At 34.1% G+C, this 15,290-nt stretch overlaps 1 protein-coding gene across 1 annotated transcript in view; it reads right to left on the bottom strand.

The window, feature by feature from the left end:
- The window catches only part of FBXO33 (F-box protein 33), a 41,431-nt gene continuing 26,141 nt past the window's right edge, over nt 1-15,290 (bottom strand). Inside the window, exons 2-4 of the mRNA XM_081292313.1 lie at nt 6,793-6,903; nt 5,611-6,296; nt 1-3,916 (exon numbers count right to left, since the gene is read on the bottom strand). Coding sequence (XP_081148439.1) covers nt 3,645-3,916; nt 5,611-6,296; nt 6,793-6,903 — 1,069 coding nt within the window. The 3' untranslated portion in view covers nt 1-3,644. The remainder of the gene's footprint in view (nt 3,917-5,610; nt 6,297-6,792; nt 6,904-15,290) is intronic.

The following is a 15,290-nucleotide window of genomic DNA, read 5'->3' as shown; positions in this document are numbered from 1 at the left end:
GGAAGGGAAGGGAAGGGAGGGAAAGGGAAGATACCTGGGAATGAGGTTGATCAAACTGTTATGTGCATGTACAAATATGGCATAATGAATCTCACTATTATGTATAATGATAATGCACCAATAGAAAATTCTCTTATGCCAGGACATGGAAATGGTTGGGAAGCACTGATTTAGACAATGTGGTGTGGTGCTTGTGCATTATTCACACCAGCTTGTGTTACTCTACAAGCACTGCATTATGGTATTGGCTTCAAAAAGATCCATTTGGATTCATGTTATAAGCCCGAGGAGGCTAGTTTCTGCATTCTTGTGTTCAACTGAAAGCACACTGTTCTTCCTAAGTCTCATCCCAGCTTCTTTATCCCCAGTGGGGTGGGAAAATAGGACAGTAATTTTAGATACATGTGTTTCATATAGTTTAGTAAACTATGTTGAAACTCTTCAGTACGTTTGTGAGTATGTCTGTGAGCTATCAGACTAACAAGAGTTGAGAATTTCAGTGAAGAATTGGTTTTATTTATTTTTTGTGTGGTGCTGGGGATTAAACCCAGGGCCTCGTGCATGAGAGGCAAGCACTCTACCAATTGAGCTATATCCCCAGCCCCCCAAGAATTGGTTTTAGATAATCAAGTCCAATCTTTATTTCTAAGGTGAGAAAACTTAAACTCAAAGAAGAGTCTGAGGTCAAGCAGCGTTAGAGCCAGAGCTCGGATCAGAAAAAGGTACTGAGCCTTCCAATTAGAGCTTTACCACATCAACTTTCACTTGATTGATATTCATATTATTAATAAGACTTTCTTTTTATGAATATCTTGGGCACATTTCGAGTTAGGGGTGTGTCTAAGTAATAAAGCTTTGATAGGTCTAAGGATAATTCCTTTTTTCCCCTTTCATTATACATCAGTCATTGACAGTGAAATGTACCAACCACTTGTCATTTGAAAGTTCTATCCATGGAGGGACAGTTAGAAATGAAGTGCTGTGAAAATGCAGGAAGGGACCAGGGAAGGTCAGAAACAGTTGCTTAAGGAGGTAGCCCTTGCAAAGGCATGTAGGTGTGTGCCTGGCATTGTGTGTGGTCTCCAGTGTTTGTTTGTCACAAGGAGAGGCTGCTTTTGGTAGAGGTGCTGGAAGTTCTCAGATTGGGGTTAGATAGGTGTCTATGGTTAGTTTGAGAATTCCAGCTAGTATGTTTAACATGGTTTATGTGAGGACCATGAGCAAATTGCCAAACCACCCTTGGAGGCATACCTGGAATGCAGCTTTCTTGTTTCCTAGCCTCTTCAGAACAATTCTTTTTAAATAACAGATTATTCAGAGATGAGGCAGTTCCTAAAAGAGTCAAAGTCTGGAATGATTAAAGAAGGAAAGATGGGAGAAGAAGGAAAATAAGCCATTTTTTTCCCCTATAAATGAGAGCTGTTTTTCTCAAGAATAGAGATCACAACATCAAACCGATAAAGGGGTTTATGAAATATTTAATGCTGGCAATTCTAAGTATTTTTGCATATAGTGTAAGAATTTTAAAAAATAAGCTCCTATAGTCTATAAATTAAGTTTCACCATATCAATAATGTGAGTACATAATTCACTATGACTTTGTGCTAACCAGTCTAGTTTTTTTGCTTTTTTTTGGTCAAAGTAAATTTCTTTAAAAATTAAAATCCTCTACTAAGACTTTATATGCTATATTTCCAGATTATGACTTTTTATGACATTCTCAAATTTAAGCTTTTTTTTTTTTTGCACCAGAATACAAAAGCAGCTAACATGATTATATACACTATAAGGATTAATGCAGATTATTTAACACTGAAAGTTTTCATGCTTTATATACAATAAAATATATTACAATGATCACTTTTTAATGCTTTATTCATTGATTAAAAGAATATACATTTAACATAAACCATACAACATCAGTCATCAGGTCAAACATTCAGCTGGTTTCCTTACAGTTTCTGTCAGGAGTTATTTTATCTGATCACATATACAAGATAAAATCTCACCACATCTGGCATTTACACATACTGTGCCAGTGGATTCACACTACTGATGTACATATAAAATCCGAATGGTATGTGCTCACTGGAGACAAAACAGTGCACACCTGTCAAAAGGTCATTTAATATAAGATGGTAAAACCATTTGTAAAACATATAAACTTTTTCCATAAATAGAATCATATCTGGACATCTGTTGCATAAATTGTGTTTCCAAAGCTTACAATAGAGCAGCCAGGTCTCAGCACTGCTGGGCACCCACGTTGGCTACTTACTTTATTATTGCAGACTGTCCTTTAACATTAAATGCACAACATTCGTACCACTTAAAACTGGGGTCAGGTGGAAGTCTCACAGAGACCACGTCTGTACCGCGGTTGCCCTGAACAGTTAAATTGGCTTTTAAAGCCTCTCAGATATAACAAGGTTTTAAAACATACTTCATGGAATGTTCTTCATGTATCATAGCAGCTCATACCTGTGATAGAACAAGCTTTCAGTTTTTCCTTTCTTTTCTTTACATTCACTATTCACAGTGAAACAGGTGCATGTTTTTTTTTTTTTTCGTTTTTTTTCGTTTTGTTTTTTTTTCAGAGTTCTGAGGTTGCTGACTGAGCCACAGCACAGCTGTGTACCACAGGTCGAAATTCGACCTTAAATATTACAATCTAGCAGTATCTGGCTGACCACAGTGGGCCGGCCCCTGCCAGCATGTGGGCACTTCTTCATTTAAGTCTATTCTTTGGCAGCTGACATGCGTGCTGACAGAGAAAAATCCAGTGACTTGTTGCTAGGGATTTCACGACTAATGTCTGTTTGCAAACATGTTTGTTTACAATTCTATTTTGATCTTATTTAGGAGGTTTTACACTGGAATACAGTTTCTTTCTTCCTCTACTATTTGAAATCTGGGCTAAAAAGCTAACTTGAATGTATAATGTAATTGTTGAGTAAAATTATATCAGATACAGTCTGAAAAAATCTGACCATTTAAGTATTCATGTTTATGTAAATGCATTTTTTAAAAAAGGATTAAGCAATGTTCTAACCTAGTACTATATGAAATTCAGAATGGTAATTGGTGTTATCAACTCTAATGTAGGTAATGGAAGTTAAACTCTTGGCTTTCTGTTAATATAATCCCAAATGAGTTATCTTTATCTTTATCTTCCCTTATTCCATTTCAAATCAAATTAATGAAATGCTATTGGAATACCTAGATGCAGTGCATTGCATACAAATCTATCAGGCTATGGATATATATATATATATATAGTATAAAAATATTTTGGCTCCTGAGTTCTGAACTCTGACACACAAAGAATAAAAATGTCCAAAAGGCAGAGTAACTCAGTGAAAAACAAAGTTAGCCAGCAACCTCAGACAATCTTCGATTGTATGTCCTTAAGGTTTGGTAACAATTCCATTAACCGTGAAAGCCCTATACATTGTCACTTTGAACTTCTAAACCAATACCCGACTACGTTCTTTGATCAAGAAGTAGAATATACATATATAATTCTATAAAGCTAATACTGATTAAACACAGCGCAAAGGGATTAATTCACACTACTGAAAAAAAAACATAATAGGACCCTACTTGCATATGTAACCACAGGAATTGTACATTTAAAAAAAAAGCTAAATGTCTTCACTGAAGTGTTGCATCTCTCTGTAAAAATGGCGATTTGGTTCAGTGAAGACGCTGAGTGATTCAATGTCCATGACGGCATGCCAAGGTTGACCCAGGCCCAGGGATACCTGCTCAATAAGGTTATGCACTGGATCCACATCCTGGTCGGCTAGTTCACCTTGGTCGAAATCAATGCTTTCTTCAGTGACTTCAAGCACTTTTAGATCAGAGCCACGAAGACGAGCAATGGCAATGAGGTTGTGTGCCCACACTGTGTAACCTTAAAAATAAGCAAAAGACAAGTCTGTCATTTTCTTGCATTTTATTTAATTTTTTTGATGTTAGTCTTTTTCTCATTTGATGCTTCGTGAGAAGCTTCAAATTTGTATCTCCCCAAATTGGTCTTTTTCCATTAAAAATATACTGAAACTGAAAAAGGGGAGTGGAGGAAAGGGGTCAGAATTTTGATACTGTCTTCAGGAACACTATTGTGTACGATGAACTGTTATGTAATGTGATCCTATTCTGACATTTCTTTCTGTAAAAGAGATGACGTTTAAAGTTTAAAGTAAATATAAATAAATTTGGAGGTTTGGATAGTGATATATCACAAGTACAAAATTTTATTTCATATACGTGTATCCATTAACAATACAAACTAGTATTTTTAATTTGTGAAAAATCATCTTGTGTGGTACTTCACAATCCAAAGAAATGAAGTGACACTTTCAAGTTTGAAGATAAACTGTTAATCATCAGTAGCACATATGAAAAGCATAAAACAGTCATGGTATGATACATATCAACTTCAGAATAATGGCTTCTCTGAAGAGAAGAGAATGGGTGGTATAGAGAGTTTTTCCTCTAATATCTTATATCTTAACAAGTGTTAAAAAGATTGCCTTAAATTAATTTTTAAATAATTTCACATTCTGTTTTTCCATTTTACGTTCCACTTTCAATACTGATTTATTCTTGCTACTTCTAATAACTGGCCAAATAATAAAACAAAACTTGAAAAACAAGATATAACCATTCCCACATATTAAGTATAGGTTAAAAACAGTTTAAAAACTATGAAACAGAGGCTGGGGATATAGCTCAGTTGGTAGAATGCTTGCTTTGCATGCACAAAGAAGGCCCTGGGTTCAATATCCAGCACCACAAACAAAACAAAACAAAACAACCCAAAAAACAAACTAATGAAACAGAGCTAATAAAAAATTTAAAAAACATTCTTATAGATTATTTTGCAATTGTATTATATCAGAAAAGAAAGTAAAAATTTTCTTTTATTGTTAGAACAGCAATTTGAGAATAGTTCACATTTAGATGAATGGCCCCACTAAGAAATAAAGATGTAACTAACCAATAGGATCATCATTTGAAAAAAACATCATACAAACTAGTACACTGATACCTAGAATCTAAGAGACGAGGCAGTGAACATAAAAGAAATCATACTGTGTATTATGCTTTTAAGGCATCTTGTGATTAGAGGAAATATATCTATTGCAGGGGAATGTGTATGTTTTCTTAGCTAAATTTAATTTCAGATGTCATGTGAAATACTATGTGGTAGAAGAAAAAAATTAACATGGAAGCTGAAGCAGAATGTTTGGGATAGAGGTATGTCTTTAAGTTTGTAAGTGATATAGTTTATGAACTTTAAAAAGCTTTATAATGACTGCATATCAGGTACTGGGGTTGTGGCTCAGTGGTAGAACACTTGCCTTGCACGCATGAAACAATGGGTTCAATCCTCAGCACCACATAAAAATAAATAAATAAAGATATTGTGTCCATCTACAAATAAAAATATATTTAAAAAAAGACTACATATCAATTTGTTGCAAGATTTCCTGACATTTTAAAGGCCATTGCCACCTTTTTACTGGCATAAATATTTTAAGTGTAAAAAAACATTTTAAGTGTAATGCCAATATCAAACTAATAGGGAAAAAAATCACATACCATGAATGGCCAGGAGAGAGAGCTTTGTACACCTCCATGCTAATAAAACCAATGGATCTTCATTTCGGTTGTCACTAAGATCTGGAAAACCAGACGTGTCTATTACATCATTCATCAATATAAAATGAGTGAGGAACTTGTCATACTGCCTGGATATAAGATCAACAATGGCCCCTGAAACACAAGTGATATAGCTGTCAAAATGAATCCTCTCTAGTGGTATACTGGGTTTCAGAATCTTTAACATATCTTCACTTTTGATATCAAAAGCCATTATATAAACCCGAAGACTGGTGCTCTTTCGTGACAGGGCTTTCCAATGGTCATCATTCGGCATGTTGTCCAGAGACTTGTGCATCACAGAAACATTGTGGACCAGGAGAGATAGTCGCTGCAAAGGCACATGGTTGCTATCAGTTAAGACTCTTGCCATCTCAGCTGTAAAGTCACAGAAATCCAGAGCAAGTGAGCGCAGATTCACAAATCGTTCTAGTTCAACTGCAGTGATAAGAGTGCTGTTACCAGGAATATTGTTGTCCAGTAAACTCAGGTGCTCCATGGTGTTGGCAATAGAGTTAGAGAGAGATGACAGTGATGATGGAGTTACTATTTCCAGCATAAACCCGCAGGACAGCCATTTCAGTTGCCTACTATTACTCAGTATTTCTTCAAACAGCTGCTGAATTCTATAAGGAAAACACATGCCAAAATGATCTAACTACAATCTTTTAATAATGATTTTTAAAAATAGGCAATAAATGTCATGCAATGTTGAAGTATATTTTCCCTCATCAGTTAATGTCTACTCAACTCACAATAAATACCACTAAAATTCACATTAACATCTAATGAATAAACTGTATCAAACATACAAATGTATTAAACATGTAAACCTATGTTTCTCATATAAGGAAAACAGCACATCAGAATGGTAGACATACAATAAGACAAGCAGAGAATAAACAGTTTTAAATCACAATAATTATCCAGCAAGCTATTTGATATCTTAAAGATTTATGGCATAGAATGACACATATATGATCACTGTATTTCATTAAGACATTTGTGTTTTTGCAGAAGACAAAAAGTCATTACTTTTCTGATTATTTTTTATAATTTTATAGTAAAAACTAGAATAAAAGTAATATATTAGTATAGATCCCTGTCCAATACGTAACTTACTGTTTAATTTTTTTGCCATCAGGGTCTGCCTTGCTGAGGTATGTATTTGACAAACTTCCTTGCTGTTGCAGAACACTTATGTCTCCAAAAAGACTAAACTTCTGGAGGTTCCTACAAGAAAAAGTATAAAAAGTGATTTTCTAAGTAATTAATACATAGAATTATAAATACTAAAAATAAATATGTGCAAAAGGGATATCCTAGAAAAGTTTACACCCTATAATTCACTTTTTAAAAAATATTTATTTTTTGTAGTTGTAGTTGGACACAATAACTTTATTTTATTTATATGTGGTGCTGAGGATCAAACCCAGGGACTTGAATGTGCGAAGCAAGCGCTCTACCGCTGAGCCATAACCCCAGTCCCTATAATTCACTTTGAATCCAACTAAATACTTTCTATATACACAAAACATAAGGCAACATGATGTGGGAAAAGCAGCATAAGCTTTGAATGAAGACTTGGGTGTAAAGGTTGGTTCAGGAGCTCAATTTTTAAAAATATTTTTTATTAGTGTGTTATAATTATACATAACATTGGGGTTCAATGTGACAGACACAGTCACACATGCACATAATATAATGTGCTCCATTTCAATCTCAGTACCTCCCCTTTCTCTTCCTATCTCCTACCCTGATCCTTTCCCTCTATTCAGCTGTTTTCTATTCATTTTCGTTTTTAAATTAGTACATTATAATATACATACATGTAGGATTCGTTATGATAGATTCATACATGCACAACATAATTTGGTCAGTTTAATACCCCAGTATCTTGCTTTCCCCTCTTCCCTTCCCTGCCTGCCCATCCCCCCTTTCCTCTATTCTACTGGTCTCCTATTTTCCTGAAATCTCTTTTTAAAATTTCCTTTTCCTTTCTAACTTCATATATAAGAGAAAACATTCAATCTTTGGCCCAATATTTTAATTAATATGTAATAACTATATCTACCTTACAAAGTAAGGATGAGCAACAAAATGATATAACTGTAATGCTAATTATAACAAAAATTCTCAAACTAGGTAACTTAGTCAACATGTTAAATGGTCAAGGGTGGGGCTCTTCCCTGAAGAACTCAGAAATTTTCTTTGATTAAATACAAAGAGAACCTTCTCCAGTCTTATGGTCAGTCACATGCACAGCTTTTGATTAATGGAGGTAAAAAAAAAAAAAAACTATGAAAAAATATTTTAGCTTTAAATAATTTCAGATATAAGACTACTTTTCTGATAGCAAAATTCTAAGTAGGATAAATTAATATTAAAAACTCCTAAATGGCAATCATAACTAACTAGAAATCCCATATATAACACAAAATATACAGATAACTTTAATAAAAAATGTTTAAGACACAAAGTAATAAAATTTAAATATAAATAAAATACAATTTCCTCATAGTATGTCTCATTTTCCCAAATTAATAACATTGATTTCACTGAAAAGCTTGATGATCCTAAAATTTAGCTCAAGGAATAATTACTAATTAATTTCCTCATTAAACCAAATATACCTTGAGGGCTACTAAGTGCCAGGTGCTGTGCTATATATTAGGGGTACAACAGTGACCCAATGCTGTGAAGGACAAGAACAGGGTGCTTGCTGTACATCAAGAGAATATTTGACACTGTGTTCACTGAGAGAAGGACTCCTGAAATAAAATGAATATTAAGACTGAGTAGAAGTAAAATGAAAAAAGGTTGTAGATACAGATAGGATTCTAAGTCAAAGAAAAACAACAACAACATTGTTTCTGTCTTCACTGCAATAAGCTGCTCCAAAATGGTTTCAAGGAGAGAATAACAATTAAATTTGTGCCTGGAAAATATTATTATAGCCTTAAGAAGGGAAGAGCCAAAGTAGAGGGACTATTTAAGAGAGTATGTTAGTACCCCTTCATGTTCAAAATACTAGAAAAACTAGGGATAACAGGAACATATCTCAACATTGTAAAAGTTACCTGTGCTAAGCCCCAGGCCAACATCAATTCTAAATGGAAAAAAGTTGAAAGCATTCACAGGGATGCCCTCTTTCACCACTTCTATTTAACACAGTAAACTCTAGCCCAAGCAATTACACAGATGAAAGAAATTAAAGAGATACAGACGGAAAAGAACTACTCAAATTATCACTATTTGCCGATCATATGATTCTATACCTAGAAGGCCCCAAAAATTCCACCAGAAATCTTCTAGAACTAATAAATGAATTCAATAAAGTAGCAGGATATAAAATCAACACCCATAAATCAAAGGCATTTCTGTGCATCAGTGACAAATCCTCAGAGAAACTAAAAAAAACATTTTGAATAGCCTCAAAAAAAAAAATATGGGAATCAATGAAAACTACAGCATGCTAAAGAAAGAAATTAAAGAAGACCTTAGAAGATGGTCATTTGTCAAAATGACCACACTACCAAAAGTACTATACAGATTCAATGCAATCCCAATCAAAATCCCAATGACATTCCTCATAAAGAAAAAGCAATCATGAAATTCGTCTGGAAAAATAAGAAACCCAGAATAGCCAAAGCAATCCTTAGCAAGAAGAGTGAAGCTGGTGGCATTACTAGTCCAGACCTTAAACTATACTACAGAACAATAGTAACAAAAACAGCGTGGTATTGGCACCAAAATAGACCTGTAGACCAATGGTACAGAATAGAGGACACTGAGACAAAGCCACATAATAACAGTTATCTCATATTAGACAAAGGTGCCAAAAACATATATTTGAGAAAAGATAGCATCTTCAACAAATGATGCTGGGAAAACTGGAAATCCACATGTAACAAAATGAAATGAAATCTCTCTCTCAACATGCATGGATCAAGGACATAGGAATTAAACCAGAGACCTTAGGCCTAATGGAAGAAAAAGTAGGCACTAATCATCATGTTGGGATTAGGCCCAACTTCCTTAATAAGACTCCTACAGTGCAAGAATTAAAACCAAGATCAATAAAGGGGACGGATTCGGCAAAAGAAACAATCAGTGAGGTGAATACAGAGCCTACAGAATGAGAGCAAATCTTTACCACAAGCACATTAGATAGAGCACTGATCTCTAGGATATATAAAGCATTCAAGAACCTTAACATCAAAAAAACCAAATAACCCAATCAATAAATGAGCCAAGGAACTGAATAGACACTTCTCAGGATATACAATCAACAAACGTATGAAAAAATGTTCAACATCTCACACAATTAGAGAAATGCAAATCAAAACTACTCTAAGATTTCATCTCAGTCCAGCCAGAATGGCAGCTATCAAGAACACGAACAAAAAGTGTTGGAAAGGATGTGGGGGAAAAGGCACACTCATACATTGCTGTGGGACCGCAAATTGGTGCAGCCAATCTGGAAAGCAGCATGGAGATTCCTTGGAAAACTGGGAATGGAACCACCATTTGACCCAGTTATCCCACTCCTCAGTTTATACCCAAAGGACTTAAAAAGAGCATACCATAGGGACACAGCCACATCAATGTTTATAGCAGCACAATTCACAACAGCTAAATTGTGGAACCAACCCAGATACCCTTCAGTAGATGAATGGATAGGGAACCTTTGGTATACACGATGGAATATTATTCAGCAATAAAAGAGAATAAAATCATGGCATTTGCAGGTAAATGGATGGAGTTGGAGAATATAATGCTAAGTAAGCCAATCCCAAAAAACCAAAGACCAAATGTTTTCTTTGATATGAGGACGCTGACTCAATGGTGATGGGGGGGGGGCAGGGCATGGGAGGAATGGAGGAACTTTAGATAGGGCAAAGGGGAGGGAGGACAGTGGAATGAGTTAGACATTATTACCCTAAGTACATGAATGAAGACACAAATAGTGTGAAAATACTTTGTGTACAACAAGAGATGAAAAATTGTGCTCTACATATGAAACGAATTGCATTCTGCCATCATATATAACAAATTAGAATAAATAATTTAATTAAAAAAGTATATTAGTGATTAGAGATGTGAGGTAATGGTAGCCTGAATTTTTCTGGTGGTGGAGGCTGACAGAATAGACAACATGAGCTATATTTAAGAGATGAAATGAATAGGGTGCTGGATTAACTACAGGAGATAAGAGTACTAATTTTCCGAGTTGTGGGACTATATAGAGGGTAGAGCTTTTCATTTGGGCAAAGACCACAAGAAATGAATAAAAAATTAATCAGGAAATTGTGTTTGTGTGTTGATGTGGTGGAGTAGCTAGATTATGAGTTCTCTTTTGTATACATTGAGCTAGAGATGCCTTTAAAATAGTCAAGACTTTATAAGCTTAGAAATAAGAGAAAAATCAAAAAGGAAATTTTAGACTATAAAAATGAAAAACCTGATATTGAATGACATACTTCTCCCAACATAGTGAGAAAACATGTAATAAATGCTAGTTATTTTTTATATATAAAAGAATGCCATAGGAATTAAGAAGAAAAACATTTAAAAATCCAATGGTAAATGGGAAAAGGTTATAAAACAGCCAGTGTAGACTATGTTGAAAAAACATTAAAAGTATTACTAATGGAAATAATCTTTTTCTTGATCTTTAAAAAAATTTCAAATTAGTCACCTTAGTAACTCAAATCACTTTCCATGTGATGACTAGAGAAACTGTATTCTTAAAAAATTTTCAAAGAAAGCTGTAAAACAAATGTAAAAAACCTAGTTTTCCATTAAAAAAGGATATAAAGCTGCTTTTGATAGAATGGCTACCATATCATGCTCCAAAGGTTACATAGTATTACATATCTATGTTTGCTTTTTAATTATTTCCCCTTTTATCTTCTGTTTATTTAAGTTTGCCACCATCCATAAATTACAAGGAAGTTACTTTCTCATAATCCTTTCTAAAAAGAAAAATTAAAAAATGAATATCTGTTTTTGGAGAATTCAATTTCTAATAATAAATAGATAGGAGAGTTATACAATCTCTATAATATTTTCTCCTTCAAACCCAATTTCCACAATCCTATGTCCATAACACTGTCCTGTGATATTAAAACACATTATGAAAAGACTTTTATTTCTTCAATAAAGGATTAAAGAACTGCCCACGCACTATAAAAATAAGTTAAAAAATTACATAAGGCATAAGATACAATTGTTTTCAGATACTGGACAGTAAGCATTATGGGACTGTGATCCCTGAAAGATGGGAAAAAGTAAGGTGAATGCTTGCTTCAGATCCTGGCCTGGAAAGAATCTGAAGGTGAATACAGGGTATGGGAACCCAATTTATGTTCTTAAATGTTTCCTTTGCTGTCAGAGGTTTTTATTTTGATGGCACACCACTTAAGGATTGTTAGTTTTATTTCTTGAGCTTTGGCAGTTTTATTAAGTAAGTCTCTATCTGTGTCAACGTGTTGAGAGTGTTGTCCCCATGTTTTCTCCTACCAGTTTCACTGTTTCTGGTCTAATTCGGAGGACTCTGATTCACTTTGAGTTGATTTTTATGCAGGGTGAGAGGTAGTGGCCTAGTTTCATTCTTCTATATATGGATATCCAGTTTTCCCAGCACCATTTCTCCAGAGTATCTTTTTGGCACCTTTGTTAAGGATCGGATGACTATAATATGTGAGTTTGTTTCAAGTGTCTTCTAGTGTACTCCATTGGTCTTCATGCTGCTTTCAAGGCAATATCATGCTATTCTGTTACTACAGCTGTGTAGTATAATTTGAGACTGGATATTGTGATGCCTCTTGCCTTGCTCTTGCTGCTCAGCGTTGTTTTTGTTATTCTGTGTCTTTTACTCAATATACATTTGAGGACTTTTTTTTTCTTTTTGAATTCTGTGAAGAATCTCATTGGTATTTTGATAGGGATTGCATTGAATCTGTAAACAGTTTTGGTAGTATGGCCATTTTGACTATTAATTCTGCTTATTCAAGAATATGGGAAGTCTTTCCACCTTCTAAAATCTTCTTCAATTTCTTTCTTCAGTGATGTATTATCTTCATTATATAGGTCTAGATTTATTCTGTCTATCCAAGAACACGGGAGGCCTTTCTAAGGTCTTTCTCAAATTTTTTCTCTAGTGTTAAGGTTTTCATTGTCATTGCCTTCTTGATTAGATTTATTCCCAAGTATTATTTATTTATTTATGTTTTTGAGGCTATTGTGAATGTGATAGATTTCCTGATTTCGTTCTCAGAAGAATGATTACTGGAGTATAGAAAAGTGACTATGATTTATGATTTATGTATGTTGATCATATATCCTGTAACTTTGCTGAATTTGTTTATCAGTTCTATGAGTCTTCTGATAGAATTCTTAGGGTGTTCTAAATATAGAATTATGTCATCAACAAACAGAGATCATTTGACTTTCTATTATATCTCTTTAATTTCCTTCATATGCCTGATTACCCTGGCTAGACTTTCAAGAACTATGTTGAATAGGGGTGGTAAGAATGGACATTCTTGTGTTGTTCTGATTTCAGAGGAAATGATTTCAGTTTTTCTCCATTCAGTATGATCTTGGTCTTGGATTTGTCACATTTAGTCTTCAAAATATTGAGGTAAGTTCTTCTGTCTTTAGTTTCTACAGCAGTTTAAATATAAATAGGTGCTGGATTTTGTGGAATGCTTTTTCTATTGAGCTGATCATGTGATTCTTGTCCTTAACTCTATGCATGTGGTGAATTACATTTATTGATTTGCATATGTTGAACCAACCTTGCATCCCTGGGATGAATCCCACTTGATCATGGTGTTCTATCTTCTAGATAATGGGTCTTGGAATTCAGTTTGCCAATATTTTATTAAGGATTTTTACATCTATTTACACCAGGTGATATTGGTCCAAAGTTTTATTTCCTTGATGTGTCTTTGATTTTGGTATCAGGGCAATACTGGCTTCATAGAATTAATTTGGCAGTATTACTTTTCTATTTCATGAAATAATTTATGGAGGGTTTTCATTAGTTCTTCTTTAAAGGCCTAGCAGAGCTCAGTAAAAATCCATCTGGTCCTGGGCTTTTCTTTGGAAAGATTTTAATTGTATTAGTCTCTTAAAGTTTTCTATATCCTCATGGTTCAATCTGTGTATGTCTTATGCATTTGGAAATTTATCAGTATCTTTTAGATTTTTCTTTTTTTTAGTGTAAAATTTCAAAATACTTTCTAATGATCCTTTACATTCCAGAAGTGTTTGGATTGAAATCTTTTTCATCTCTAATTTTGTTGTTTGGGTCTTATCTTTTTGGTTAATTTGGCTAGGAGCTTTTCAATCTTGCTTATCTTTTCAAGGAATCTTTTGTTTCATGATCTTTTGTATAGTTTTTTTATTCTCAAATTTTTAAATTTTAGCTCTGATCTTATTTCTTTTCTACTGATTTTGAAATTATTCTAGGATCTAGTTAGTTTTTTTTATATTTTCAATGCTATAAACTTTCCTCTTAGAACTGCCTTCATACTGTCCCCAAGATTTTGATGTTTTATTTCTATTCTCATTTGTTTCTAAGATTTTATCTCTCCCCTGATATCTTTTATGATTCATTCCATTTGATTGCATTGAATCTGTAAATTTCTTTTGGTAATATGGTCATTTTGAAGATGTTAATTGAACCTACTCATGAACATGGTCTGACTTTCCATTTTCTAATGTCTTCTTCAATTTTTTTCTTTAGTGTTTTATAATTTTCATTATAGAGGTCTCTCACCTCCTGAGTTAGATTTATTCCTAAGTATTTTATTTTTTGAAGCTATTGTGAATGTAGTTTTCTTGATTGTTGTCTCAGCAGATTCATTATTGAAGTATAAGAAAACTATTGACTTTTGTATGTTGATCTTGTATCCCGCTACTTTGCTGAATTTGTTGATCACATGGAAAAGTCTTCTAATGTCGTTTTTTTCCCCCCCTGAGCCTCTGAGGTACAGAATCTTGCCATCAGCAAACAGATAATTTTGACTACTTTTTCTATCTGGGTCCCTTCAATTTCCTTCTCTTGCCTGCTAGAGTTTCAAGAATTATATTGAAAGGACGGTTAGAGTGGACATTGTATCTTGTTCCTGATTTTAAGTATGATGTTGGCTTTGGTTTGTCCTATATAGTCTTTCTGATGTTGGCCTATGTTCCTTCTATCCCACCTCAGTGGACACAATCCCTTTTTAAAAATTTTATTAAAAAATTTTTTTTGTAGGGCTGGGGATGTGGCTCAAGTGGTAGCACGCTCGCCTGGCATGCGTGCGGCCCGGGTTCGATCCTCAGCACCACATACAAACAAAGATGTTGTGCCCGCTGAAAACTAAAAAATAAATTAAAAAAAAAATTTTTGTAGATGGACACATTATCTTTATTGTATTTATTTATTTTTATGTGGTGCTGAAGATCAAACCCAGGGCCTTATATGTGCGAGGCAAATGCTCTGTTACTGAGCCACTGCCCCAGCCTTTTCCCTTTATTTTTTATTTTTTAAAATTGTTTTTTGTTGTAGATGGACACAACATCTTCGTTTTATTATTTATTTATTTATTTAATGTGGTGCTGAG

This window comes from Spermophilus citellus, assembly GCF_964194105.1.
Source record: "Spermophilus citellus genome assembly, chromosome: 4".
NCBI classification, from domain to species: Eukaryota; Metazoa; Chordata; class Mammalia; order Rodentia; family Sciuridae; genus Spermophilus; species Spermophilus citellus.
This window is presented reverse-complemented; position numbering and strand designations above follow the sequence as displayed.